Source organism: Megalobrama amblycephala, linkage group LG7 (genome assembly GCF_018812025.1).
Source record: "Megalobrama amblycephala isolate DHTTF-2021 linkage group LG7, ASM1881202v1, whole genome shotgun sequence".
Classification (NCBI taxonomy): Eukaryota; Metazoa; Chordata; class Actinopteri; order Cypriniformes; family Xenocyprididae; genus Megalobrama; species Megalobrama amblycephala.
In genome coordinates, this window is record NC_063050.1 from 15487438 (window position 1) to 15514085 (window position 26648).

The 26648-nt window shown below is 38.0% G+C and overlaps 1 protein-coding gene across 1 annotated transcript in view; it reads right to left on the reverse strand.

The window, feature by feature from the left end:
* Positions 1–1228: 1228 nt before the first annotated feature.
* Positions 1229–26648, reverse strand: part of LOC125271815 (protein dachsous-like) — a 35070-nt gene continuing 9650 nt past the window's right edge. The window contains exons 8-25 of the mRNA XM_048196075.1: positions 26447–26560; positions 26270–26363; positions 23036–23148; positions 22770–22943; positions 21969–22094; positions 18948–19199; positions 18752–18850; positions 12612–12784; positions 12346–12494; positions 11874–12181; positions 11416–11526; positions 10505–10696; positions 10290–10381; positions 8628–8792; positions 7962–8147; positions 3690–3740; positions 2391–2409; positions 1229–2284 (exon numbers count right to left, since the gene is read on the reverse strand). Of these exons, the coding sequence (XP_048052032.1) occupies positions 2261–2284; positions 2391–2409; positions 3690–3740; positions 7962–8147; positions 8628–8792; positions 10290–10381; positions 10505–10696; positions 11416–11526; positions 11874–12181; positions 12346–12494; positions 12612–12784; positions 18752–18850; positions 18948–19199; positions 21969–22094; positions 22770–22943; positions 23036–23148; positions 26270–26363; positions 26447–26560 (2442 nt within the window). The 3' untranslated portion in view covers positions 1229–2260. The remainder of the gene's footprint in view (positions 2285–2390; positions 2410–3689; positions 3741–7961; positions 8148–8627; positions 8793–10289; positions 10382–10504; positions 10697–11415; positions 11527–11873; positions 12182–12345; positions 12495–12611; positions 12785–18751; positions 18851–18947; positions 19200–21968; positions 22095–22769; positions 22944–23035; positions 23149–26269; positions 26364–26446; positions 26561–26648) is intronic.

Genomic DNA, 26648 nt, shown 5'->3' on the forward strand with positions numbered 1-26648 from the left:
CTTTCCACACTCCACAGGCTCCGCATGCAATGTTTTTGTCAGGAGACAGGAGTAACAACTGCAGATTATGAGTTACCTGCGGTGAGTCCGACATAATGAATCCAAAAAACACGACACAGCGAATGCCGGTAGTAAACACTCGTGTTCCAATACTCGTGCGCGAGTTTTGGGAGGCGTTCCTTTGAAGTGAGCTGTGAAGGAGGGGGGCTGTTCTTACACATGCGCTCATTTGAAAAACTCAGTAACAGTCTTTGGATTCTCAGTCGACGAAAAAATCCTCTCTATCACCTTTAAAACAGACATGTTGATCTGCTTTATTAATGCAGAAACGTTTTCTGAAAACACCTGCAATTGCTGATAAAGAAGCAACTCAATAGAAGTCAAGGGTCAAAACACTGATCTCCATGATGTCTTTTCAATAAGACATCAACATCTAAACCTCTGTTAATTCTCAGTAAGAGACGTAGATGTGTGACAGAAATAAAGTCAGTCTGGTTAGTAATAAGTGAAGCTGGTAATGCTGTTTGTGGAGTTGTTTGATCAGATCTTCAGAGATTTATTGTCTTTTATCTTCAGTTCATCTAAGGCTGTGGCTGAAGAAAGTTGTAGTTTGTGTTCTTATTTCTCTTTCTTTCAGTGTTTGTTCACAGCAGGTGTTTGAATGTTTGAAAGAATGTTTCAGGAACATCATACTAACCTTTAAATAACATTCTACTAACATTAAGGAAACTGGACAGTTTTATGTTCTTGGAATGTTACAAAACAACGTTCCTAGAATGTTGAATTTTAGATCAAAATTAAGTTGAAAGAACGTTTGAGGAACATTATACCTTATAAAAACGTTCCTCTAACATCAAGAAAACTGACGTTTTTAATGTTCCCAGAACCAACACTGAATATTTAGAGAACGTTCTTATAACAAAATTCTGTTAGCTGGGCTCCCTGCCGTGATTAAAGCATATTATAAGGCATTGTCTGGAGTCTGTCTGATAACTGCTGCACAGCAGTTTATTGAAACAATAGAAACCTTTGGACATAAACAACATAGGATTATCTTATCTTGATAGTTATATTTTATATAATAAAATATTTGAAAGTGAAATGTTACACCAATATGCTTTACTTTAGCAATCCACACAAATAGACTACGGAGGAACATGACATGCAGCTTGTTGAGAAGTGTGCTATTATTTTTCTTTTATATAAAGTATGTTCAACAAATATGTTTAAATATTTAAAATACAAGTATGTTTAACAAAAATAGAATATGAAAAAAAACTTATTGATTTTAAATCTCATATAAAAATATTCCCAGGAGTTATGGTCTATAAAAATGTCTTTGTACTGTATACATAAAAAAAGGAAAAAAAGAAAAGAGAGAAAGAAAACTTTTAGTTCTACATAGAGATATGTGTATCTCCTACCCAAGCCTAATCAACATTAACAAACCAAATTCCTTCATTAAGGGCCCTTTTATGAGACCGTTATTGAAGGTAAATGCGATGGTCAGTTCAAGGAAGTAATTTTAGAATTTATTTGACAAGATACCTGGACATTTAACTAATTTATATCCCTACCATAACACATTTCAACGTTTGTTTACCAAATGCCAAATGTGAATTAAAGACACAGAGGCTATTTGGAAAAAAACAAACAAACATTTATTTACATTTACACATTTAGCAGCTCTTGTATTTCTTGGGAATCAATCCACTGACTGTGGCGTTGCAAGCACTTGCTCTCCTGTTTGCACTACAGGACTGCTACAGCTTAACAGCTGTATTATTGAGTATGAATTCTGCTTTAAAAAAGAAACTCCAATTCAGAATAAAGTGTCAGTGACGTCTGGCTTCATGTCAGGTGATCTATACAGCCACTTACGAGACAGTAATACGTAATGAATGGAGTACAGTCATGCTCTCCTCTTTGAAGGGAATTCACCCTGTGTTGTGTATGTTGTGACTTGAGTATGTCATTGTGAGTCACATGATCAAAGATGTTAATCCTGTAATGCTGTAGCCCAGAGCCTGTTTCTGTCTTTAGAAGCCCTGATATTTGTGCTGTTTCCTCCATGTTGGGAACTCAACCCTTAAATTGCTGCCTACAAAGGCATCTCAAGTTTAGGATCAGGGCTGTAAATGTGTCTCAATCAAGACATAAGTTCATGAAGTCCTGTGCACTACTGAGAAGAAGTGAGGAGCCATCAGGGTGTTTTCAGAGGGCAGAGATGTTGTTTCATTCTCAGATAATAATGTCATTGTCATAATGCATCACTAATCTCATCCTGGGAAACACACAGGACAAAATTATAAATAAGAATTTAGATTCCATGTTTAATGAAAATTATACTTAATGAATTATGAGTTTGTTGTTACAGCAAGGTGCTTTACCTCTATGGATTCTGGGTTGCTGTTAAGAAAAGAAGAAACATTTTTAAACAAACATCTCAGAACAAACCAATGCATATAAAACAATGGTAACTGATGCAGATTTTGTATTTGAGAACAATCTTTTCACAAATTAGTTTAACTGATTATCAGGGGTTGTATTCACAAAACATCTTAAGGCTAAAAGTAGTTCCTAACTTGCCAAATTAGGAGAAACTCTAAAAAATAATGGGCATGTCAGTCCTAATTTTAGGATTACCAGCTCCTAAACCTGTAAAAAGTTAAGGGTAGTCAAGAGGACTCCTAATTCACTGAAACCAAATCACAAACAATCCTAAAATGGCTGTAGCTGGCAATCTGCTTCAGCAATTCACCCAAAGACACTGTACACAATTGAGGCAATAGGCGATGAAGCCTTTAATTTTCTTCATAAATAATGAATAATAAATAAAAAATATTTTAATTTATAGATTTTATTCTGCAATGACATTTATGGTTTATTTATATACAGGCAAATGTTAATCACACAACAAAAAATGTTAAATAAATGCATGAATGTTAAATAAGCCTACTGTCAGGTACTGCTTACCTGAAACATAGTTTATTTTATTTGGAACTCTGTCATATTTGTTTGTAATTTGATTCCTTGTTATTTTTTATATACAAAATTAAAATAACAATGATATATATCATTATCATGAAATAAAATTGATCATATCAATGAAATACTGTAGGTAAAATGGGGTTGCGAGTGGGGTGTCTGTCCATCCCATCCTGTATTCCACCATGAGAAATCTGGTTACCCTATGATTAGACCATTTGAATGAGCTCTTCCCAAAATTTGTTTATAAAACATAATTTGTCACTTGAATTCTGCAATTTCTCGAGATGCAGACATATAAGAGGCTGAAAAATAGCTGAACATACCTTTGTTTAATTAGTGACACTTACATTTTAAAATCTTTATTTGAATATGGCAACATTTTTATTTTAAAATCTTTATTTGAATATGGCAACACAATACCTCTTTCTACAATATTTCTATGATTAAATAACTGACAAAGGCCCATTCCCCTTCAGCCAATCACTGTGTGCATAGTTAGTAAGTGTGTTGACATCATCCATAGCAACGAGGTCAACCCCGCCCTTTCTCTTAGCTTAAGACTTCTCTCTATTCCTTAGGAAAAGTTGGTAAAGTCTTACCTAATAAATTTTACTGCTATTTAGGAGAACTCTTAGTGGTAAGATAAAAAATGTTTTGTGAATACGGCCCTAGTTCTTTAACAATATTTTGGCACTTACTTGTTAAAGTTAGCAAGGTTGTCAATACTGTGTCTCCTTTTTGTCTTTTTCCTGAGGCAACAAAAATATGTATTATACTTCACCAAATATATTTTTCTCACTGTGAAAAAATTACCCCTAAAACATGAGCAATGTACAAAGTCAACATGAAATGTCATCTTATCACTATAAAGACAACTGGTATTACAGTACTGCAGGTGAACGTTTCAGTTACGTATGTAACCCTCATTCCATGAAGAAGGGAACGGAGACGTTTTGTCAGAGATAGACTGACAAATTGTGATCTTGCTAGAGAGGCCAATCTACTTTGAGTGTAAACTAAATGAGCCAATGCACATTGGCATATAATAATTGCATTCAGCTGCCCTGCCTTGCAGCGTGGGTATAAATGAGCAGCAGGTGCAAGCGCATGTCAGGTTTTTGCTGAGGAGCCGAGCAGGTAACCCGGACACCCTTTGGAGATAGACAGATGAATTGGGATCCCAACCAAAACACCATAGGTGCTGCCCTTCTAGCCCTGCATAAGCCTCATGATCCCTTCGCACCTCTGGGAGGTGGGACAGGGCTTACACAGAGAAGGCGATCACTGCCCACTCAGTGAACTTGGATAACACTGGGAAAGCATGCCCTTTCCCTAAAAGGAACACTGCGGAAGCCACATCCTCCACCGGAGGTTCTAAGTGAAAAATACACATATGGACTAACCCAGTAGAGCCGTACTACATATGAAAGTCTCTGAGGTGGATCTCACCCAATAAGAGGAGGCTACTACCAGGCAGAGATGGCAGAGTAGGCTCTGCAAAAGGGAAAGACACTAGCTTCTGATTAGGAGCTGAACCATGGAAATACACATATGGGATCCCCTCAGTGTCACTGCATTTGGGCACCCAGCCTAACACCAGTTCTCAAGGATACAGCGGATGAAAGGCCTGGTGCTGGAGGCTCTGCCACGTCCGGCTGCAGAGGGTTATGGAGGAGCTCAACAGGATTTGCCCTCTGGATTAATATAAGTGCATTAAGGCGCAGCAAGCCAACACTAGGCCAGCCAACACTATCTCAGTGTTATTACCCTTTTGAGTTGAGAACATACCGGTGCAACATGAAAGCTATAGAATCTAGCGAACTTGTTAGGTGTCGCCCAGCCTGCAGCTCTAGCCCATCAGCGAGGTGCCACATGCCAGCACCCAGGAGGATGCCACACTTCGAGTAGAGTGAGCTCGCAACCTGAGAGGGCAACACCTTGGTAAGCCAAGGCGATGGCGTCCACTATTCAGTCATATCCAGTCATCACTATCCAGAATCATCGTCGCCCGAGAGATCTGCTCATCGGGGGGAGCGCCAAAGTGTGCGGCTGGTACACATCGCACAGATGGTCCAGCACGCTTCCCCGGCAGCTCCACTGGCTTTCCACCAGGACAAGAACTAGATCGAGGCAGAGGCACGGGAACCCCACCTCTTTTGAGGTATTGGACCCGTGACCGCAATGCATTCTGGGTGCATCATGCAAAAAAAAAAAAAAAAGCATGTCACCATTGTTGAGATTCATAGGCCGATTCTTGATGTATGTTTGTGAGTAAATCTCACTGTGATTTAAAGTGTTTAGTGTACAATCTGTTTTAAAACTTGTTCAGATTTTCTGATTAAAACTGTGCTGGATCTTTATATGAATCACAATAAAACGTAGTTAGTATGATATTGCTAATATTAAATTCAGTCATAAGATCAGTGAATTAAGCCACTACACAATGATTATATTCTTATCATGAAGCAGCCACATCATCTGATTGCGTTTTCTCTTGCTTTCCTTATCATAACAAACTCAGTTACAACAGCTAGAAAAACCCTAACAGTACAAAGACAAGTCAAACTACACAACTAAAGAAAACACTGATCACTATGATGGTAACATAAAAACTCTCAAACAAATTTCAATAAAAAATCAACAACAAAAAAACTCTCTCTTAATTCTCAATAAGAGCTTCTGTATATGGAGTTGTTTAATCCTCTGCTGAGATCTGGAGAGATTTAATGTCTTCTTTTATCTAAGGCTGAGGCTGAAGTCAGTTCTAGTTCTAGTGTTTTGATTTTTTCTGTTCTTCTTGTTTCTCTTTCCTTCGTTTATTCTGCTTGTTAACAGCAGCTATCTTCAATAATTCTCAATCATCACTTAATTAATTACTTAATTACTCATTAACTCCAACACTGATTCAGTGTTACATTTAACAGCCTGTAGTGTGCACTCTGAACAATGTTCATTTCATCTGGGCTAAACCATGTGGGCCCTACATAGGTGTGCTGGCTGGGAGGCGTCCCGCCAATGGGATCGTGACAGTTAAGAGGTTAACACCGAGTCAATGGGCTCCGACGAGGAATTCACACCCACAGCGACTTCGAGGAGTCAACGGGCGGGGAGAAGAGGAAGCCGTGGTGTGCGCGGAGCATCAGGCAGGGGACGGGCAGGCCTGTTTTGAAATTATCTTAGATCTGTAGTTCTTAAAAAATGAAACAAATCAAGCAGGGATACTTACTTGTCAAGCAGAAATGTGGCTAACTCTGCATCGGTTTTTAATCCTTTCAGGACACGCAGCTCCCTCCACCTCGGAAAAGCCGCTCCGATATTTACCCTTGTTTTATTTCGGGCTCTATCTAATTCTTTCTTTTTGGCTTTTTTATCATCATCATCTGTCTTTTTCTGTTTACCTGTCTTTATTTTATGAGCAGGTGCCACTCGAGGAATTGGCAGTTTGGATTGTTTGTCCGGCATAAGCAAAGCTGCGGCACACCGGTAATCTTGAATTTGAATGCCTGTACGCACTGTGCATGAGAGGGGTGTGATCAGCTCACATGCGAGCTTGATTGACACTGCTAAGACACTCCTCCTGGCTCTGATTGGTTGTTTCTTACCGGGAGCGGTGTATTTCTGCAAATGGCAATAGGACCACTGGGAGGAGCCAGAGGAGCTTGATTTTTTCACAGATTATCTGTCTCATATTCTACTGTCAGGACATAATGACAGATTTAACAAATATGTAACAAATACATTTTTACAAAAGTTACCTACTGCAGCTTTAAGTTTGTGTTGGATCTCTTCTAGAAATAAAATGATAAAACAGTTTTAATCAGAAAACCTGAACGAGTTTTAAAACACGCTGTACACTAAACATTTTAAAACTCCAGCAAAACTTCCTCACACACAGACATTAAGAATCAGCGAATGAATCTCAACAACGGTGACATGCTTCATGCCACAATGCATTCTGGGTGCATCATGCAAAAAAGAATACATTGCGGCATGAAGCATGTCACCATTGTTGAGATTCATAGGCTGATTCTTGATGTATGTTTGTGAGTAAATCTCACTGTAACTAAAAGTGCTTAGTGTACAATTTCATTTAGATTTTCTGATTAAAATTGTGTTGGATCTTTACACAAATCACAATAAAACAAGGTTATTAAAATATTGCTCATATTAATCTCAGTCATAAGATCAGTGAATTAAGCCACTACACAATGATGATATTCTTACCATGTAGCAGCCACAGCATCAGATTGTGTTTTCTCATGCTTTTCTTGCTATAACTTACTCTGTTACAACAGCCAGAGAAACTCTAACATTACAAAGACAAGTCAAACTACCCAACTAAAGAAAACACTGATCACCATGATGGTAACATAAAAAACCAAACAAATTTCAATAAAAAATCAACAACAAAAAAACTCTCTTAATTCTCAATAAGAGCTTCTGTATATGGAGTTGTTTAATCCTCTGCTGAGATCTGGAGAGATTTAATGTCTTCTTTTATCTAAGGCTGCAGCTGAAGTCAGTTCTAGTTCTAGTGTTTCGATTTTTTCTGTTTGAAACAGAAAACAACCAAATTCTGTTAGCTGGGAAGCTTCATTTGCTGCTCATTTATACAAGCATTGCAGATCAGCTGAATGCAATTACTGCATGCCAATGTGCATTAGCTCGTTTAGTTTACACTCAAAGTAGATTGGTGTCTCTAGCGAGATCCTAATTAGTCAATAGTTAGACAGATAAATAGATAGACAGACAGACAGAAAGATATACAGACAGACAGACAGATAGATAGACAGACAGATAGACAGACAGACAGACAGACAGACAGACAGACAGACAGACAGACAGACAGATAGATAGATAGATAGATAGATAGATAGATAGATAGATAGATAGATAGATAGATAGATAGATAGATAGATAGATAGATAGATAGATAGATAGATAGATAGATAGATAGATAGAGAACTTACTTAAGATAGATATTTGTCGACACTGAAGTCACACTGATTACAGCCAGCACAACAATGACAGCTATGAGAGCGATTATGAATGCTTGACTGGGATCTTCAGGACTGTCCTCTACTTTGATTTCCAAACCAGGGCCAAAAACCTTCTCCAGTTCAAATGTTAAAGCTTTGTGCTCAGTGTTCAGTTTCCTGTGGGAGTGAACATATTTCAGGTGCTGCCCATAAAACTCTCATCCTAATTATTTACAATAGATGTAATTCAGGCTAGCAGAAAATTGTTAAATGTGCATTTGTTAATGCACAAACATTCATTTTTCATATATAGAGCTTATATTTTTGTTAATGCACATATACAAAGTATTCAATTATAATGTATACAATTTCTAGAACTCGCACAATAAATATAACTGTATTTATTGTAAACATGCTACTTACAACTTTCCACATCAGCTTTCACATTAGAAGAGTCTAAATCCTGGAGGGCCACTGTCCTGCAGAGTTTAGCTCCAACCCCAATTAAACACACCTGAACCAGCTAATCAAGGTCTAATTAGGCATACTAGAAACTTCCAGGCAGGTGTGTTGAGGCAAGTTGGAGCTAAACTCTGGCCCGCCAGGACCGAGTTTGGATACCCCTGGTCTAAATAAACTGATATTAGTTCAACTTACTCTTTGACCTCTGTGGCTTTGATGACAGCTCCACTGGAGTCCATGGCAATGAAACTGACGTAGGTTTTGTCTGTAGATTCTTTGAGAATGGAGCGCATCTCATTCCCATCCTCAGCTCTCACACTGAGGATTTTCACAGCCCAGCCTAAAACTTTCTCCATGGAACTGAGAAAAGAATACACCATCAGATGGTGTATAGAACATAAAATTTAAAAAAAATAAGATGTAATAATAAGTAGCAATTCAGTGTAGTTTGTAAAACAGAAAAGAAAAAAAAATAAATTGGTTTAAAACAATGTTTTGTTGATCGGTCCAGTTCTTTAAAGCGATACCCTGACTGAACAGCTCACTACAGGGGAAGCTTTTCAATAAATAATGGTGTAAATTTCAGTATGTTCTACACACAAAATCACTTGGAAATGCAGCCCACAAGTCATATGGACTACTTTTTTGCGTGAAAAAAGAACTGTATGAACAGTTTCTTTTGTTTTTCAGTGAAAACACAGCAGAACACAGGTTAGGAATGCCATGAGGGTGAGTAGAATAGTTCATTTTTAAATGTATTTTTGGGTTAATTGTTCCTTAAAGGTGCCCTAGAATTAAAAATTGAATTTATCTGGGCATAGTTAAATAACAAAAGTTCAGTACATGGAAATGACATACAGTGAGTCTCAAACTCCATTGTTTCCTCCTTCTTATGTAAATCTCATTTGTTTAAAAGACCTCTGAAGAACAGGCGAATCTCAACATAACACCGACTGTTACGTAACAGTCATGATCATTAATATGTATGCCCACAATATTTGCATATGCCAGCTCATGTTTAAGGCATTAGACAAGGGCAGCCAGTATTAACGTCTGGATCTGTGCACAGCTGAATCATCAGACTAGGTCAGCAAGCAATAACAACAGCGAAAAATGGCAGATGGAGCAATAATAACTGACATGATCCATGATAACATGATATTTTTAGTGATATTTGTAAACTGTCTTTCTAAATGTTTCGTTAGCATGTTGCTAATGTACTGTTAAATGTGGTTAAAGTTACCATCGTTTCTTACTGTATTCACGGAGACAAGAGCCGTCGCTATTTTCATTTTTAAACACTTGCAGTCTGTATAATTCATAAACACAACTTCATTCTTTATAAATCTCTCCAACAGTGTAGCATTAGCCGTTAGCCACGGAGCACTATCAAACTCATTCAGAATCAATGTAAACGTCCAAATAAATACAATACTCACATAATCCGATGTATGTATGCAGCATGCATGATGAACACTTTGTAAAGATCCATTTTGAGGGTTATATTAGCTGTGTGAACTTTGTTTATGCTGTTAAAGGCAAGCGCGAGCTCCGTGGGCGGGGGAGCGCAAGATTTAAAGGGGCCGCAGCATGAATCGGCTCATATTTAATGATGCCCCAAAATAGGCAGTTAAAAAATGAATTTTAAAAAATCTATGGGGTATTTTGAGCTGAAACTTCACAGACACATTCAGGGGACACCTTAGACTTATATTACATCTTGTAAAAAAACGTTCGATGGCACCTTTAAACGTTTCCACTTACACTCTTAGCTTAAAACACATTAACACTTCAAAAACAGAAATGCTTCTGTTCAATCTCAATGACATATTTCAATAATGAACAGAGATTACTCACACTTCCATCTCTGGTATCTTCTTCTCCACTATGTATACGGGCTGGTTTAGGGAGATTATGCTTTCACGTTGTGCACTTTCTTTCACTTCGATCTGCAGGTGGCAAACACAAGAACTCAATATTTGCATTGACTGCTCTGTTCTCAATCAGAATGCCATTGGTCATTTAAAGCAGTCATCCAAAATCATTCTCTTATTTTCTCTGTTTCTGGTCACCTGTACTGTTGTAGTCGTGGACAGTCCATGTTTATCAGTGGCTTTAGCATGAAAGGTGAACAGATTGCCTCCAAAACTGGATGCATCCAGTACGTAGATCTGACCAGTGTTTGTCTCCACATCCAGCAGAGTTGTGGAGTTCAGCAGGGAATACTGCAGTTCTGAGCTCTCGCCCACATCAGGGTCCCATGCCTGAGGGACACATGACCACATTTCAACCACTTTTACTACAAAATCTGTTGTGATTAATAAGTCTAGTCTATTGATATCTCTGAATTATACAGTTAGTAATATTTGACAGATAGCACTCTTAGAAGAAAATGTTCTATATAGAACCCTAAAAGGTTCTGTCAGGCACTTTTTATGGGTTCCCATCATGGGATCATTTTTTGGATTTAGTTTAATTAATTTTTAATTTATGAATTTGTAAACATATTTTATCACTAGAAAAATGTGAAAACCCATTAAACATGAAAGTATTGTTCAATCATTTAAGACATTTCTCCTTTAAAATTGTGTCAAGAATCCTAGGGTTCTAAATAAAACCCCACTGTGATTTTTTTTTTTTTTTTAAGTTGCACATCTGCTTTGGGGGAGAAACATTTCAGACATCAAATTTGTATATGCCAGGAAAAAAAAAAAGTAAGTCTGATCACTTTGAAAAATACCAGCACATCTCCTCAACAAGACTCATGATTTGAGGAATCATTCATGTCCGTAGCACAGATGGCATGGGATGAGTTACAATGGATAATGAAATGTAGCACTTATGGTTAAGGGTTTAAACCAGGGGTTCCCAAACACATTTCTGGAGCCTCCCCAACACTGCATGTTTTCCATGTCTTCTTTATCAAACACACCTGATACATCCATTGCATTTATAACTGATATAAATGCTTAGCCACACTTACCTGGACCTTCACTATAGGAGATTTGTATGGAGAGATATTGAAAATTTCTGCTTTATATGTTTTAAGTTCAAACACAGGAGCCTCATTCACGTTCTCAACCTGAATGCTGACCTGAAGATTGTGAGAGAAAGAAAATCAATTTATCTGTGCCAGCTTTCTTTTAAGAAGAGAAACTTTGTCTTTGACATGCTTGAAGAGTAAGACTTATGGCAAAAATATACTCTTGGTAAGTATGTGGACAAAACACTTCTAGCTGCACAAGCTTGTGTCATTGCATTTTGAAATGTGCCAGAATGTAAATGCAATGCAAATTGCAATCCCAGTGTTGCTTTAATGGGGGACACAGCAAGCATTAACGTAAATTTTATACTTGTAACAAAATACATTATGCATTAACATAAACTGCATACTTATGTATAGTTTTTTTTCTGGCCTTAATTTTGAAGTAAGAATAATACCGTTGTCTCTGCAGTATTTGGAAGAGTGCTGGAGTCTATGGCCTCTACTGTGAGGATGTACCACTCCACTTCCTCCTTGTCCAGTGGTCTGAGAGCTTTTATGGTTCCCTCACCATCCACAGAGAAAACATCCTCATGCGACTTTATGTTATAGCTGACCGTAACCAGTGGATTACCTGTAAATGCCTTGACTTTGCCCACTATTGAGGCCTCAGGTTCATTCTCCTTTATTCTGAATTTGTAGGAGGAGCTTTCAAAAGCCACACTCTCAGTGTTAGGAGCAATTCTGAAGTAGATCAACACTTCCGCTACAGAAAGAAGACATATGTTAATCTTGACATGTTTATCTGATCAGGTTTGAATAATAAAGGGGTAATTAATGGTTCCCAACAAAAAATGTTTATTTCCACACATTATCTGCATTGTTTTAAGACAATATTTACTAAAGGAATTATGCAAACCAAGCCCAAACCTTCATCAGATTCTGGTGGTGTTCCATGATCTGTCGCTATAGCAGTAAGGTTTAGCAGTGTGTCTTCTGTGACCTCGCTAAGGTCAGAGGTCAAAGTGATGTTTCCTGTTTCAGCATCCAGTGCAACCATTGAGGAGACTTCAGAGAACCTACAGAAAGACAACATTCATGCATCTGTCTTAAAGGTGTCATGTAGGGAAGTGTGTTCATGGTTTTTCCTTCATATTATTGATCCTAAAGAAATGGAAGTTTAGTCTTAAGCTTACCTGTAGCTAATCAGTGCGTTGCTTCCAGCATCTTTATCTGTGGCTGAGAGCGTCAGCAGCACATCTCCAACCTTGGCGTCTTTAACCAGAATGCTTTTGCTGTAGGTGTCGGGGCTGAAAACTGGAGCGTTGTCATTGACATCTGTGATATTGACCCTCACTGTGGTGATGTTCTGCAGAAAATGAACCCAAGCAACAATTTTGTAATACAGACCAAAAGTTCATAGTTGCAATGTCTAAGGATTGTACTAGTATCAGATATCCAGAGATTTGAATATTGACAAAGAGTTGGATCCACAGTGTAACATCTTTGTCAAGAGCAGGCCACTTAGATCATCTGTGCAAAATAATAATAATAATAATAATAATAAAAAACATCTGCCTGGGGTTTGCTATATATGTCATTTAGAGATGTAACATTTATAGCAGGGGTTCTCAACTCTGGCCTCAAGATCCATTTTCCTGCAGAATTTAGCTTCAACCTTTATCAAACTTACCTGTCTACAACTTTCTAGTAATCCTGCAGGAAAGTGGACCTTAAGGAGGAGAGTTGAGAACCCCTGCTTTGGAACATTGGTAGACAACCCTGATCCTGAAGAGCTACCATCATGCTCCAACCCTAACCAAATACCCCTGAACTAGCTAATCAGTGTATTCAGGATTACTAGAAACTAGTCAAGTATGTTGGGGCATGTAGAATCTAAACTCTGAAGAACATTGGCTTTCCATGAGCAATTTTGGACACCACTGCTTTAGAGAAGGGTTAGCCAACACTGATCTTGGAGAGCAACCTTTCAGCAGAGTTCAGTTCCAACCCTGCTCCAACACGCCTTTGCCTGGAGGGTTGGTCCCTCTCCCAACCTTAGTGCCACCTCATAATGAAGTGTTTCCTGTCCAGGTGGTGATTTTTTTTTTATCAGAGAATGTTTGGTTACCTTCTAAGACTCAGGGGGGTGTGCTTGCCCATTGTCAATGTGTGGAAAGTAACCTTCGTGAAGTGAGGTTTCACTACATGTCTGCTAACCTAGAAGGAATGATTATTGACATTTACATGCACAGTCTTAAGCCAATTATGCTTAATAAGCCGACAACAAATGTGGTCATGTAAACGCGGTAACCCATTTTCTTTTTCCGGAATAAGGTCATAAATGGCTTAAGCATAAACTGGTCGGAACAGGTAGTTTTTATGAGCCGTAAGTTTCTCGCTGACATGTTGCAAGCTTTAACATCACAACTGACATAACATATGGAATATTCAGAGTCAGATACGCAAATTATTATTTTTGATGTCACTACAGGGAAATAATCCGATTTATTAATAAAGTAATGTAAACACGGTTTACTTGCATTATCAGCTTACTGGTGTGCATGTAAACATGCTTAGTGACATATGGGACACCTGCTAGATAGACTGCAGAAAGGAGGCACACCAGAGCAACAGGCAGAACTAAGTGTACTTTTTAAGAAATATGCCAATGTGTTTGCAGCCCCTAGGTTACCCAGACAAGGTGAAACATGAGATACCTTTGGTGGATAATACGGCAGTCTCTCAACCCTACCGACGCATACCTCCAAACCAGTTCAAAGAGTTAGGGAGCACATTTCCTAGTTGCTAAGAAAAGGTGTTATACATGAGAGCTCTAGTTTCTATGCCTCCCCATTTGTGCTGGTGCGTAAGGCTGATGGGAGTCTCAGACTTATAGGAAATTAAATGCTAAGACCAAACATGACGCTTTCCCATTGCCATGCATAGATGAGAGCCTGGGCGCGTTGGGGGGAGCAGAGATTTTTTTCGACGATAGACCTTGCCAGTGGTAATCACCAAGTGTCCATACATGAAAAGACTGCCACAAGACTGCATTTATCACCCGATTGGGCTATATGAATATCACTGTATGCCCTTTGGGCTTTGCAACGCACCCGCAACGTTTCAGCACCTTATGCAGTCTATTATGAGTGACCTGGTGTTTCACATTGCCCTTCTTTACCTAGAGATTTGTTAATGTACTCAGCTACCTTCTCAGATCATCTGGTGAGACTGGAAACAGTGTTCAAAAGGCTGAGAGATACCTGGCTGAAAATTAAGGTGGAGAAATTTAATTTTCTGTAGTTGGAGGTCAGGTTTCTCGGACATCGAGTCTCAGCTCAAGCTGACAAAGTAAGAACCCTAAAGGAGCTCAGGTCATTGTTTCTGTTTCTGTTTCTGTTTCTGCTATTATCAAAGGTTTATTGAAGGTTTTTCTAAAATTGCAGGTCCGCTGCATGACATATTTAATGCCTGTCTCAGAGGAAACGGTCCGATAAGAGTAGAACAGTTGTTTAAGCTATCTTGGTCTCCCTTGTGTCAATGACAAAGTAAGAACCCTAAAGGAGCTCAGGTCATTGTTTCTGCAGCTATTATCAAAGGTTTATTGAAGGTTTTTCTGAAATTGCGGGTCCGCTGCATGACATATTTAATGCCTGTCTCAGAAGAAACGGTCCGATCAGAGTAGAACAGTTGTTTAAGCATTCTTGTTCTCCCTTGTGTCAATCTGCCTTTGAGCAACTTAATGAAAAGCTGACTAGCACTCCAAAATTTGGGTACCCACATTTTGTCTTTCCATTTGTTATGGAGACAGATGGCAGCAACCTTGGTTTAGGTGTCGTCTTATACCAATATCAGGAAGGAAGTCATGTTGTGATTGGCGATGTGAGTAGAAGGTTGCGCGGGGCGGAACAAAACAATTTAAATTATAGTAGTATAAAGTTAGAGCTTGTGGCCATGAACTGGGCTTTGTTACGGAGTTACTTGTTGTGGTCAAAGTTCTCCATCATCACTGAGAATAACCCCCTCTGCCACCATACAACTGCCCAGTTTGGATTGAGCAAAGATGGGCAGCTCAATTTGCTGTTTTCGATTTCGATGTGAAGTACCGTCCCGGGCAATATAATACGGTGGCAGATGCACTCTCTAGGAGGCCAGAATTGGATGAGGTGGAGCTTGAAGGTGAACTCCGAACTCTGTCAGTTCCAGGAGACCGATCCAACTCTAAGCGTGTTTAGGAAGTTCTGGAGCAGGAAGAAAAAGCCAGCTCACCAAAAAGAGGGTAGACTTGTCCAAGCCAGTTCTGTCCCTATTGAAACAGTGGATGAAAATCAGAGAGAAAGATGGACTCCTGTATCATGTATTTGAAGATGTTTACACTGGAGAATGCCACCAGATGCTGTTACCTGCAGGCTTGACAGAGCAGGTTCTGAAAAGTGTCCATTAGTGTTGTCAAAAGTACCGACTTCGGTACCTAGTTGGTACTGAAATTTAAAAAATGTGACGCTTTGAGCGCTGTTGGGTGGATTCGTAAACATCTCTGATTGGCCGTTGTTTTCACGGCTCATCGGATATGTCTGTGATAGGTTTCAATGATCAACACTGTAAAAACGTTGTAAATAGTCATCAATTAATCTCTTCACTAAGCGCTTACACAGATACACACGGGAGCGTTTGAAAGCAGGCGTCTATCGCGGATCAGTCCACTGTTAGACACCTGCTTTCAATCGCTCGCGCTCCCACTTTCAAAACGCTTTCAAATTCAAACACTTCCATGTGCTTTCAAATGCTCCCACGCGTTGATCATTGTAGCCAATCACAGGCATATCCGATGAGCGCGTCAACACAATGGCCAATCAGAGATGTTTACGAATCCGCTCAACAGCACTCAAAGCGTCACATTTTAAAATTTTCAGTACCGATAGGTACCGAAGTCGGTACTTTTGACAACACTAGTGTCCATGATCAACTAGGGCACGAGGGCATAGAAAAAACTCTCAGCTTGTTAAAACAGAGGTGTTTCTGGGAGGGTATGTAAAAGGATGTTGAAAATTGGGTGAAAAGTTGTCAGAGGTGTGTGTTTGCGAAAGTGCCACAGTCTAAAATCCAAGCACCCTGGACAACATTCTTAGCTTTATGACCATTGGAAGTTAATTGCAGTGGATTTTATTATGCTAGAGCCAGCTACAGACGTGAGAATGTCCTTGTGGTGACAGACATATTCACCAATTTAGTCATGCATTTGTAACCCATGACCAAAAGGCGGAGACGACAGCAAAGACCCTGCTAAAGGAATAGTTTTTGAAATATGGAGCCTGCATTCCGACCAGGGTAGACATTTCGAAAATGCTGTCATTGCTGAGCTTTGCAAGCTCTACAAAATGAAGAAAACATGCACCATACCACAGCACTCTCAAGGAAATCCTCAATGCGAGAGGTTCAATAGAATCCTCCATGATCTCCTGCGAATGCTCCCACCAGAGAAAAAACGCAGATGGCCAGAGCACCTAGCAGAGCTTGACTATGCTTACAATGTGACGCCACACTCCTCCACGGGCTATTCACCATACCATTTGCTGTTTGCTGCATTCTTGTAGGGTCAAGAACCAGATGCTTACCAGGGACAAGACTGGCAGAACGTACACAAGGAAAGACTCTGAGATGCAAATCTATGGGCAAAAGAGCATGCTGAGAGAAAAGTGGCTGACAGAGTGGCACAGCAAGAAGAGAAGGTGTATTGTCCAGCAGTGGAGGTTGGACAGTATGTGTACCTCCGTTATCAAACCTCAGGGAGGAACACAATCCAAGATGCATGGTCATCCACCATAAAGTGGTAGAGTTACAGGGGTTGACATATTCGGTAGAGCCAATAGAAGGAGGACAGATTAAAAGGGTGCACAGATCCAACCTCAGGCCTTGTGTGAATAAGAGTCCAGCCAGCACCAAGGATTCAAAAAACACCTTTTAAGGAAAAAACTACCTCAATGGAAAAGTAGGTGCTGTCACTGGATGTAGAGTGTGTGTTGATAGAAGAGGTCCAATGTCCAAGGAAAGCACCAGTCCTTAATGCTACCCTGGAAAGACAAGAACCACTGTTCTTGAATCTGAAAATAGAACTGGAGATCAGAGGGAGGAAAATGATGAGGCTGTTTTTCCAGGATTTGAGAGTGATGAGGTTTCTAATGAGGTTCTGGGAGCAGGGCAAGAGTCTGTTGGGTCAGAGTCAAAAGATATTGACTTGTCTGTTGAAGTGCTAGTGCTGAATTGCTAGTGCTTCTAGTCCTTCTAGTGCTAGAAGGAAAAGAGAAACTAGTACCCAGTTAAATGTACCATGTCCTGAGCCACGAAGGACACAGAGTTCAACAGCTGGGGTGTATACTAATCCAAATAGATTGATGAGGATTGATTGTGAGCTCACGTGTCTCAAGTTCATTGATGAATCATAGATTGTAAGTGTTGTATTTGCCTATTTCATAATATATGCTATGAAAATTATATTGTGCATACAGTGAGAAAAAAAACAACTGTATGTTGTGTAATAGTTCAGTAATGCTTTTCTTGTTAAATACAGAGGGGAGATACAGCACTGACTCGGCCCTCTGTGAGATCAGGAATGGAGTCGTTAATCCAGGGTGATTGGTGTTGTTTTTTATTGATTTTTACTTGTTTTTATTTTTGTAAGTATAAATATGTATTTTGTACATTTTATGCAAGTATTTTGAAACTTGTGTAACTTGGATTTGTGTTGAATTATTTGTGTTTCAAATTCAGGTCTTAATAGTTTGAATGATGAATAAGGACTTACATGTGCAACTGTGTATGTTCCAAATTCAGGGGGTGTAAAGGCCACTACCGTTGTCCTTCTGTCTTTTTGTTGTCTATAAATGCCACTTTGATTGTTTTATTTTCTTGTGTTATTTATTTTATTTCTTATTTCTTTATTTTGTACTTTTATAACTTGGAGAATGGAAACCAATTCTTATTTTATTTTTACTTCTAAACATTTTTGCCTGTTTTGTAACCTAACACATATTCAACCCCAAAAGAGCTATTTTCAATGCTGTGCCCCTTTGGTCACAGTTCAGAATAAAAGATCCCAAGTTTAAGTGTTTTGCCTGTGTTTTGGCCCTTTATTTTCCTATAGTAAGCCATTAGCTGGCAAAACAAAGATTTGATTCCATGGAGCTTTGCAAACTCTGGAAAATCAAACAACATATTCTAACTTGGAACACGGTTTGTATAGGGCAGATATTTACACTCTGACTTCCGAAAACTTTATTGTAAGTAGACAGTTATATCATGGAAATTGTAAAAATAAAAATAAAAAGGAAATTACGTTTCCCTGTAGCATCCCATGATCCATAGCAACAATGACCACATCATACATATCCTGTATCTCTCGATCCAGCTCATTGATAGCTAGTAGAGTCCCATCCTAAAGAGCAGATGAAAATAAACATTTTTTTTATTATTATTATTTAAATAAGAACATCTGACAATACATTGCCATGTTTATAGGTCAAGGTCCTCACCTCTCTGAATCTGAATATTTCACTGTGTGAGGAAGTAGTGATGGTGACACGTCCGTTGTCTCCAATATCAGCATCCGTGGCAAAGATTTCACACACCTCTCCAGGTGATGAGGGTGTGTACACACCTTCCTGAATCTCAGTGGTCTCTGGGAAAGGAAGGAATTGTGGGTTGTTGTCGTTGACATCCAGAACAGTGATGTTGACCTGAGCTGTGGAGCTTAAACCATCGACAGGCTGGTCTACAGCTATTACCTGAGAAAGACAATACAAACATCCCATTCAGAATGAAAAGTCATCCTGCAAATTTCGTAAATAGTTGGATTTAAGAAATGAATCTGATTGCTTCCCATCTAACATAATTTTGTTATAAGAACGTTCTCTAAATATTCAGTGTTGGTTCTGGAAATGTAAAAAAAATCCAGTTTTCATGACGTTAGAGGAACGTTTTTATAAGGTATAATGTTCCTCAAACGTTCTTTCAACTTGATTTTGATCTAAAATTCAACATTGTAGGAACGTTGATTTGTAACATTCCAAGAACATGAAAATGTCCAGTTTCCTTAATGTTAGTAGAATGCTATTTAAAGGTTAGTATGATGTTCCTGAAACATTCCTTCAATCATTCAAACACTTGCTGTGAACAAACGCTGAAATAAGTTCTAAACGTTTTTGCATGTTTTGTAACCTAACACATTTTCAGCCCCAAAAGAGCTATTTAGAACACAAACTACAACTTTTTTCAGCCAGTCAAAAAAATAAATTGTTGAATGAACATGATTTAATCGTAGCACCCATTTTGCATCTAATCAAATCAAGTAAACTTGGATTGCTTTTAATATTTTATATGAACACAATATACATTTGTTTAAACATGATCTTAAAATGTTAGTGTAATTTCTTTGCAACTAGTTGAATCAAAATGTTTGTATTGTGTTACTGTGGTAATGCACTTTAATTCAACAAAACTCTGCCTTGTTACACCAAATAGTTAATGTCTTCCTCATGTGTGGCTATGGCAATTTAATGAATATCTATCTAGTTTGTTGTTAGCTGGTCCCCAACCCAAGCACAAGTGCCTTAGATCGGTGTTTCCCAACCCTGTTCCTGGAGGCACACCAACAGTACACATTTTGAATATCTCCCTTATCTGAACCATATATTTCTGGTCTTGGAGTTTCTGCTAACGAACTGATGAGTTGAATCAGGTGTGTTTGATTAGGAAGATTTGGAAAATGTGCACTGTTAGTGTGCCTCCAGGAACAGGGTTGGCCTTAGATGAACTGAAGATAAAAGACATTAAATCTCTGAAGATCTGATTAAACAACTCCACAAACAGCATTACCAGCTTTACTTATTACTGACTTTATTTCTGTCACACGTCTACAGAAGCTCTTACTGAGAATTAACAGAGGTTTAGATGTTGATGTTTGTTTTGTTTAAGGTCACCAACATGAAGATCAGTGTTTGCTTTTGTTGATCTCTTGACCCTTGACTTCAGTTGAGTTGCTATTTATTAATAATTGCACGTGTTTTCAGAAAACATTTCTGCATTGATAAAGCAGATCAACACGTTTGTTTTAATAACAGATAAGTGACTGCATTTAAAGTGGTTTACTGTTTTTTTTTTTGTGGTTTTGCTTATTTTTGGAATTGAAATGTTATATGAGGAAAGTAATAAACTCAAATGACATGATAAAAACCATTTGTAACACTGAAGGGATTTGTGTAATATAATCCAAAACGATTTAAAAGCTAAAATCAACACACTTAGACATCAGCACTCATCATACAAACCTCAACAATGGTGACAATCAAAAAAAAAAAAAAATTCAACTGCATAATTTATTCATGCCGCAATGCATGCTGGGAGCCATGAATGTGTTTTGTATGCTGGCATGAAGCATGTCACCATTGTTGTGTTTCATATGCTGAATGTTAGTGTCTGTGAATGTATAAATGACACAAAACATGATTTAAACAGAAAGTTGACAATGACAGCATTATTTATACTCTCACATCAACATTCAGCATCTGACAACGATGTTGCAAATGTTCTTTTTCACATTGGTTGAGTTTTATATTTCTCAATAGCATTTTCTTAAATCAGCAATTACAGAAAAAAAGTGTTTTAAACCACTTTAATGCAGTCATTTGTCTGTAATTAAAACAGACATGTTGATTTGCTTTATCAATGAAGAAATGTTTTTTTTAAAACACCTGCAATTGCTGATAAAAAAATTAAAAAAAGTCAACAAAAGTCAAGGGTCAAGAGCTCAATTAAAGCAAAAAGTTGACCTCCATGATGGTGACCTCAAACTAAACATTCTCTGTTAATTCTCAATAAGAGCTTCTGTAGATGTGTGACAGAAATAAAGTCAGTCTGGTTAGTAATAAGTGAAGCTGGTAATGCTGTTTGTGGAGTTGTTTAATCAGATCTTCAGAGATTTAATGTCTTTTATCTTCAGTTCATCTAAGGCTGTGGCTGAAGAAAGTTGTAGTTTGTGTTCTTATTTCTCTTTCTTTCAGTGTTTGTTCACAGCAGGTGTTTGAATGATTGAAAGAATGTTTCAGGAACATCACACTAACCTTTAAATAACATTCTACTAACATTAAGGAAACTGAACATTTTCATGTTCTTAGAATGTTACAAATCAACGTTCCTACAATGTTGAATTTTAAATCAAAATTAACGAGTTTGTTTGCCCATATAATCTTTAGGGTAGCTGCTTACCCCCCGAAGAGAGGTAAGCAGCTGCTTATATACTCTGGCTGTTGATTGGAAGATTAGATGGGCTCGCTCCTCCCTAAATTACGTTTAGGAACTTCACTTAAGTTGAAAGAACGTGTGAGGAACATTATACCTTATAAAAACTTTCCTGTAACGTCAAGAAAACTGAAAGATTTTTACGTTCCCAGAACCAGCACTGAATATTTACAAATGAATATTGAATATTTCCTGAAATATTTACTGAATATTTAGAGAATGTTCTTATAACAAAATTCTGTTTGCTGGGTTTGTACCTGTATATTGTAATTGTCTACAGTTTCTCTATCCAAGGTGGCATTGCTCCGGAGTGATATTAATCCTTGACTGTTGATAATGAAGGTATCGCTATCCATGATGAATTGACCTTTAGAGAATCCTCCCTGATCAGAAAGAAAAGTAGAGTAAAGGTATGTTCATCAAAACATACTTTGAATGTTGGCTTGACAAAACCTTACATAGAAGTTTACATGGTTAATTTGAAAGTCGTTTAGGTCTTGTGTAGTTTACGTATTTGAGCAGTTAGAAGAGAGATTGGTATGTTACATATGCCTTGTATACTTGCATGACAAAGCTGTTGCTAAACTGTTCTGAGTAGTAGGGAATTCTATTGAATTGTTGCTAGGGTAGCTAAGATGTTACTAAGTTTTAAGTTGTTGCTAGAGGTAGCCATGTGGTTACCGTGCAGCTGCAAGAGTAATGAGTCACCCAATGCTTGGAAATGACTTTGTAACAACCAAGAACACCTTTGCAACAGCTAGACTGTGTGTATTTAAGTTTATTTTTTAAGGCATTTTTTTTTGGGTGGGGCAGTTACTACACTGACAGACTTTGGTGGATTTTGCTTGAATACTATAAGTTACATTTGGAAATTTTGAAGTTAAATAAAAAATAACAATTTAATGTCTGCTTATCTTCTCTCACTTCATCCTCCCTAGAGAAATTGTCACTTAGTAAGTTTTTATTTAGTAACTTTTCTTATGTATTGTTTTTTTAGCTGAATCTCACAATAGTTATATTACTTTACAATCAGACAGTGATGTTTTGAGGAACAGTACCAGGTCTAGATCAGTGACTCTAGTCTGAAGAACCAACTGATCTTGTAATGAATTTTCCAGAATAGATACGGTGTACTCATCCTGGTCAAATTTCGGAGGGTTGTCATTCACATCCTCAATGGTGACGGACACAACAGCGTTAGCCGTCTTACTGGCATCATCCTGCTGAGTTGCCTGTTTATAAAGAAATCATGAAGAGAAAATATAAACAAACACAATACTGAAATCTCTTCTGATTCATAAAGGTCATAATAAACGTCTGATACCTGTATGTAAACAGTTATCTGGTCTATTTCCTCTCGGTCTAGTGCCGTTGTCACAGAGATTACTCCACTGTTTGCATCGATTACAAAGTTGCTCTGATATTCATTTGGAAAGACTGAAACAGAAATGTGGATACATGCTTTGTTATTATGAGAAACTTAATACAGAATATGAGTGCAATTATTTATTCAAATAGAAGTGTATTAGCAGTGTAAAGTACTTGTTTTATTACAATTACTGTTCTTGACCATTGTTTGGTGGAATTTTCTATATTATCAGATTTAAAATCAGTGTTTCACCTCTAGCTCTCACACATCTACAGAGAAACTTTATTTGGGAACTGGTGGAGAAGGTTACTTAGATCAGATGTGTCATGTAAGTACACTCTCAGAAAATAAAGTACAAAATTGTACCTTTAGGGGTACAATGGTACAAAGGTACAAATTTGTACCCTTGTGATTTGTACCTTAAGAGACCAGTTTTGTACCTTTGGTGACAATTTTGTACCTTTATTTAACAGTACAAAAATTGACCCTTCAAAAAGGGGACAAAATTGGCTTTGACAGCGTACAATCGTTGACTATAATGAGATATATATATATACACACACACACGCTGAATTAAAATCAGAATTTATTAAATCCTTTTCATTTTCACATTTTACAACATTTAATTTTAAACACATTTTTAAACATTCCATATGAGTCCATCTTGCCGGGTGTTAAAAAGTAACACTGAAGCAGTGTTAAAGTTAATGAGATAATTGATTGATGATTGAGTGATGATTGACAATTAGTGGTGACAGTGGCATAACTTTGTTTTAAAAAGTGGGTGGGACAGGAATGTGAATGTGTAAAATTAAATGATAGTTTCTTCCTTACATCTGCTATAATACAATATGTCTCGAGAGTATGTATATTAGTTATTAAATACGTGGATCCGCTGTTGAAAATCGATTGTCCTGATGGACTGGAGGCAATATTTTCATTTAGCATGCAAGAGATTCGGGGTTCGAATTTTTTTTCTGTCATTAAAACCAAAGATGTTCGTCAGTGATTGTATATCAAGAGCAGGGACACGTTTATGTGTATTTTGTTTTGTGATTCAACATAACGAATAAAGAGTCTCTGCAACAGAGCGATAGATTGAAGTGCTCGTCCGTGTGAACACTGCGCAGTGTGCACGAGCACCAAGAGAACACTGTTGAGCCTCTGATAGCAGTGACAACGAGCACTCAACAAGATTTCAAAAACAACACATTCTAGCGCCAGATTGCCTATTAACTCAAACTGATAATCAACTAGAGGTGTTTCTTTTGTATTAGATATACGGGAGATGCCGCGAGATGTTTCAAAAAGTGGTGGGGACAATATCGTCCCTTTCAAAAAGTGGTGGGGACATGTCCCACCCCTCCCACCCGCAAATTATGCCTATGAGTGGTGACACCTGATGTTAATAAGCAGAAATCTTGACTCTTTACCTTTCATTATTATTTTTTCTCTGGCTGCTCCAACTTTGTGTTTGTAAAGCACATTTGTTATGGTCAGAGAAAATATGTTCTGGTCACAAAATAATATGATGATATAATCATCATGTGATGTTGTTTAGAGTCTAAATCTCTGACTAGGGCTGGGCGATATATCGCATGCGATTGTCACGCGCATTTCGTCAGTAAAGCGGGTTCCCTTATTACCACTAAATCGCCATCACCTGCTTTCAAATGAAGCGGCATTTAATAGACAGAGCCGTAGTTCACTGACAAGCTGCACAATATCGCATTCATTATCGCAGATGAATCGCCTTCGATAATGAACGCGATATTGCGTAGCTTGTCAGTGATCTACGGCTCTGTCTATTAAATGCCGCTCCATTTGAAAGCAGGTGATACTGACGAAATGCGCGTGACAATCACATGCGATATATCGCCCAGCCCTATCTCTGACTGTGTGCTTGATGTGTAGCTTTAGTATTAATGATTGTAGTCCTGTGATTTTACAGCTTGAGATCCAACAGCAGTATTATTATTATTATTTTTTATTTTTTTTTAAGAATAAAACATTATACACTGAAGCTTCAGTTTTGATTGTCACCATTGTTGAGGGTCATATGCTGATTCTTGATGTCTGTGTGTGTTTCAAAAAACCCTTCAGATTATAAAAGCTCTGCTGGATCTCAAGCGCTAACAGAGATTTACTATAAATAAATTGATCAACTTTGGCTCATAGCACTTTTGGGAAACACAGCTCAGATCATAGTTTCTCTGGCCATAACAAATGTGCTCTACAAACACAAAGTTGGAGCAACCAGAGATAAATTAATGTTAATAAATAGAGTCAAGAGCCCAACTAAAGGAAATGCTTTTCACCATCATGGTGACTTCAAACTAAACTTTCATTAAAACATTAACATCTAAACATCTGTTAATTCTCAATAAGAACTTTTGTTGATGTATGACAGAAATCAAATCAAACTGGTTAATAATAAGTGTAATAATGTTTAATGGCTGGAAGTCAGTTGTAGTTGTTGTGTCTCTCTCTTTTTCTCTTGTTGTTTCTTCAGCGATTCTGCTTATTAACATCAGGTGTCTCCACTAATTGTCAATCATCACTCAATCATCAATCAATTATCTCGTTAACTTTAACACTGCTTCAGTGTTACTTTTTAACACCCGGCAAGATGGACTCATATGGAATGTTTAAAAATGTGTTTAAAATGAAATGTTGTAAAATGTGAAAATGAAAAGGATTTAATAAATTCTGATTTTAATTCAGTGTGTGTGTGTGTGTGTAAAATATATATATATATATATCTCATTATAGTCAACGATTGTACGCTGTCAAAGCCAATTTTGTCCCCTTTTTGAAGGGTCAGTTTTTGTACTGTTAAATAAAGGTACAAAATTGTCACCAAAGGTACAAAACTGGTCTCTTAAGGTACAAATCACAAGGGTACAAATTTGTACCATTGTACCCCTAAAGCAGGGGTGAGAAACATTGATCCTGGAGGGCCATTGTCCTGCAGAGTTTAGCTCCAACCCTGAAAAAAACACTCACCTGCCTGTAACTTAAGTAATCCTGAAGACCTTGATTAGCTTCAGGTGTGTTTAATTAGGGTTGGAGCTAAACTCTGCAGGACAATGGCCCTCAAGGATCAACATTCTCCACCCCTGCCCTAAAGGTACAATTTTGTACTTTATTTTCTGAGAGTGTATGTTGTAAATCTTCTGTTATCAGCACCTGCTGTTATGCTGTAAACTACAGTCTCGTTGATGCCCATGTCGCCATCTTGAGCTTTTATGGCCTCAGGAGTGACGTCTGAAAACTGTCCTACCTGTGCATGAATAGAAAAGACATGGAGGGTTTGATTTGTTTGATCAGACATGAGTTTAAAGTATTGATCATGACGTCATTTACCTGATTTTCCTCAATGGAGGCCTTGTAGAGACTGTGATCAAAATAAGGGTTCAGATTGTCAAAATCTTCAACCGTAATTGTAACTGTTGTGGTGTCATTGAGTCCTCCTACATCCTGCAAAAAAACATAGTGTTTTATTACTATTTAGCTTCAAATTATAGTTCAGTGGTCCCTATCCACATTAATTTTATGTTAAAAGTAG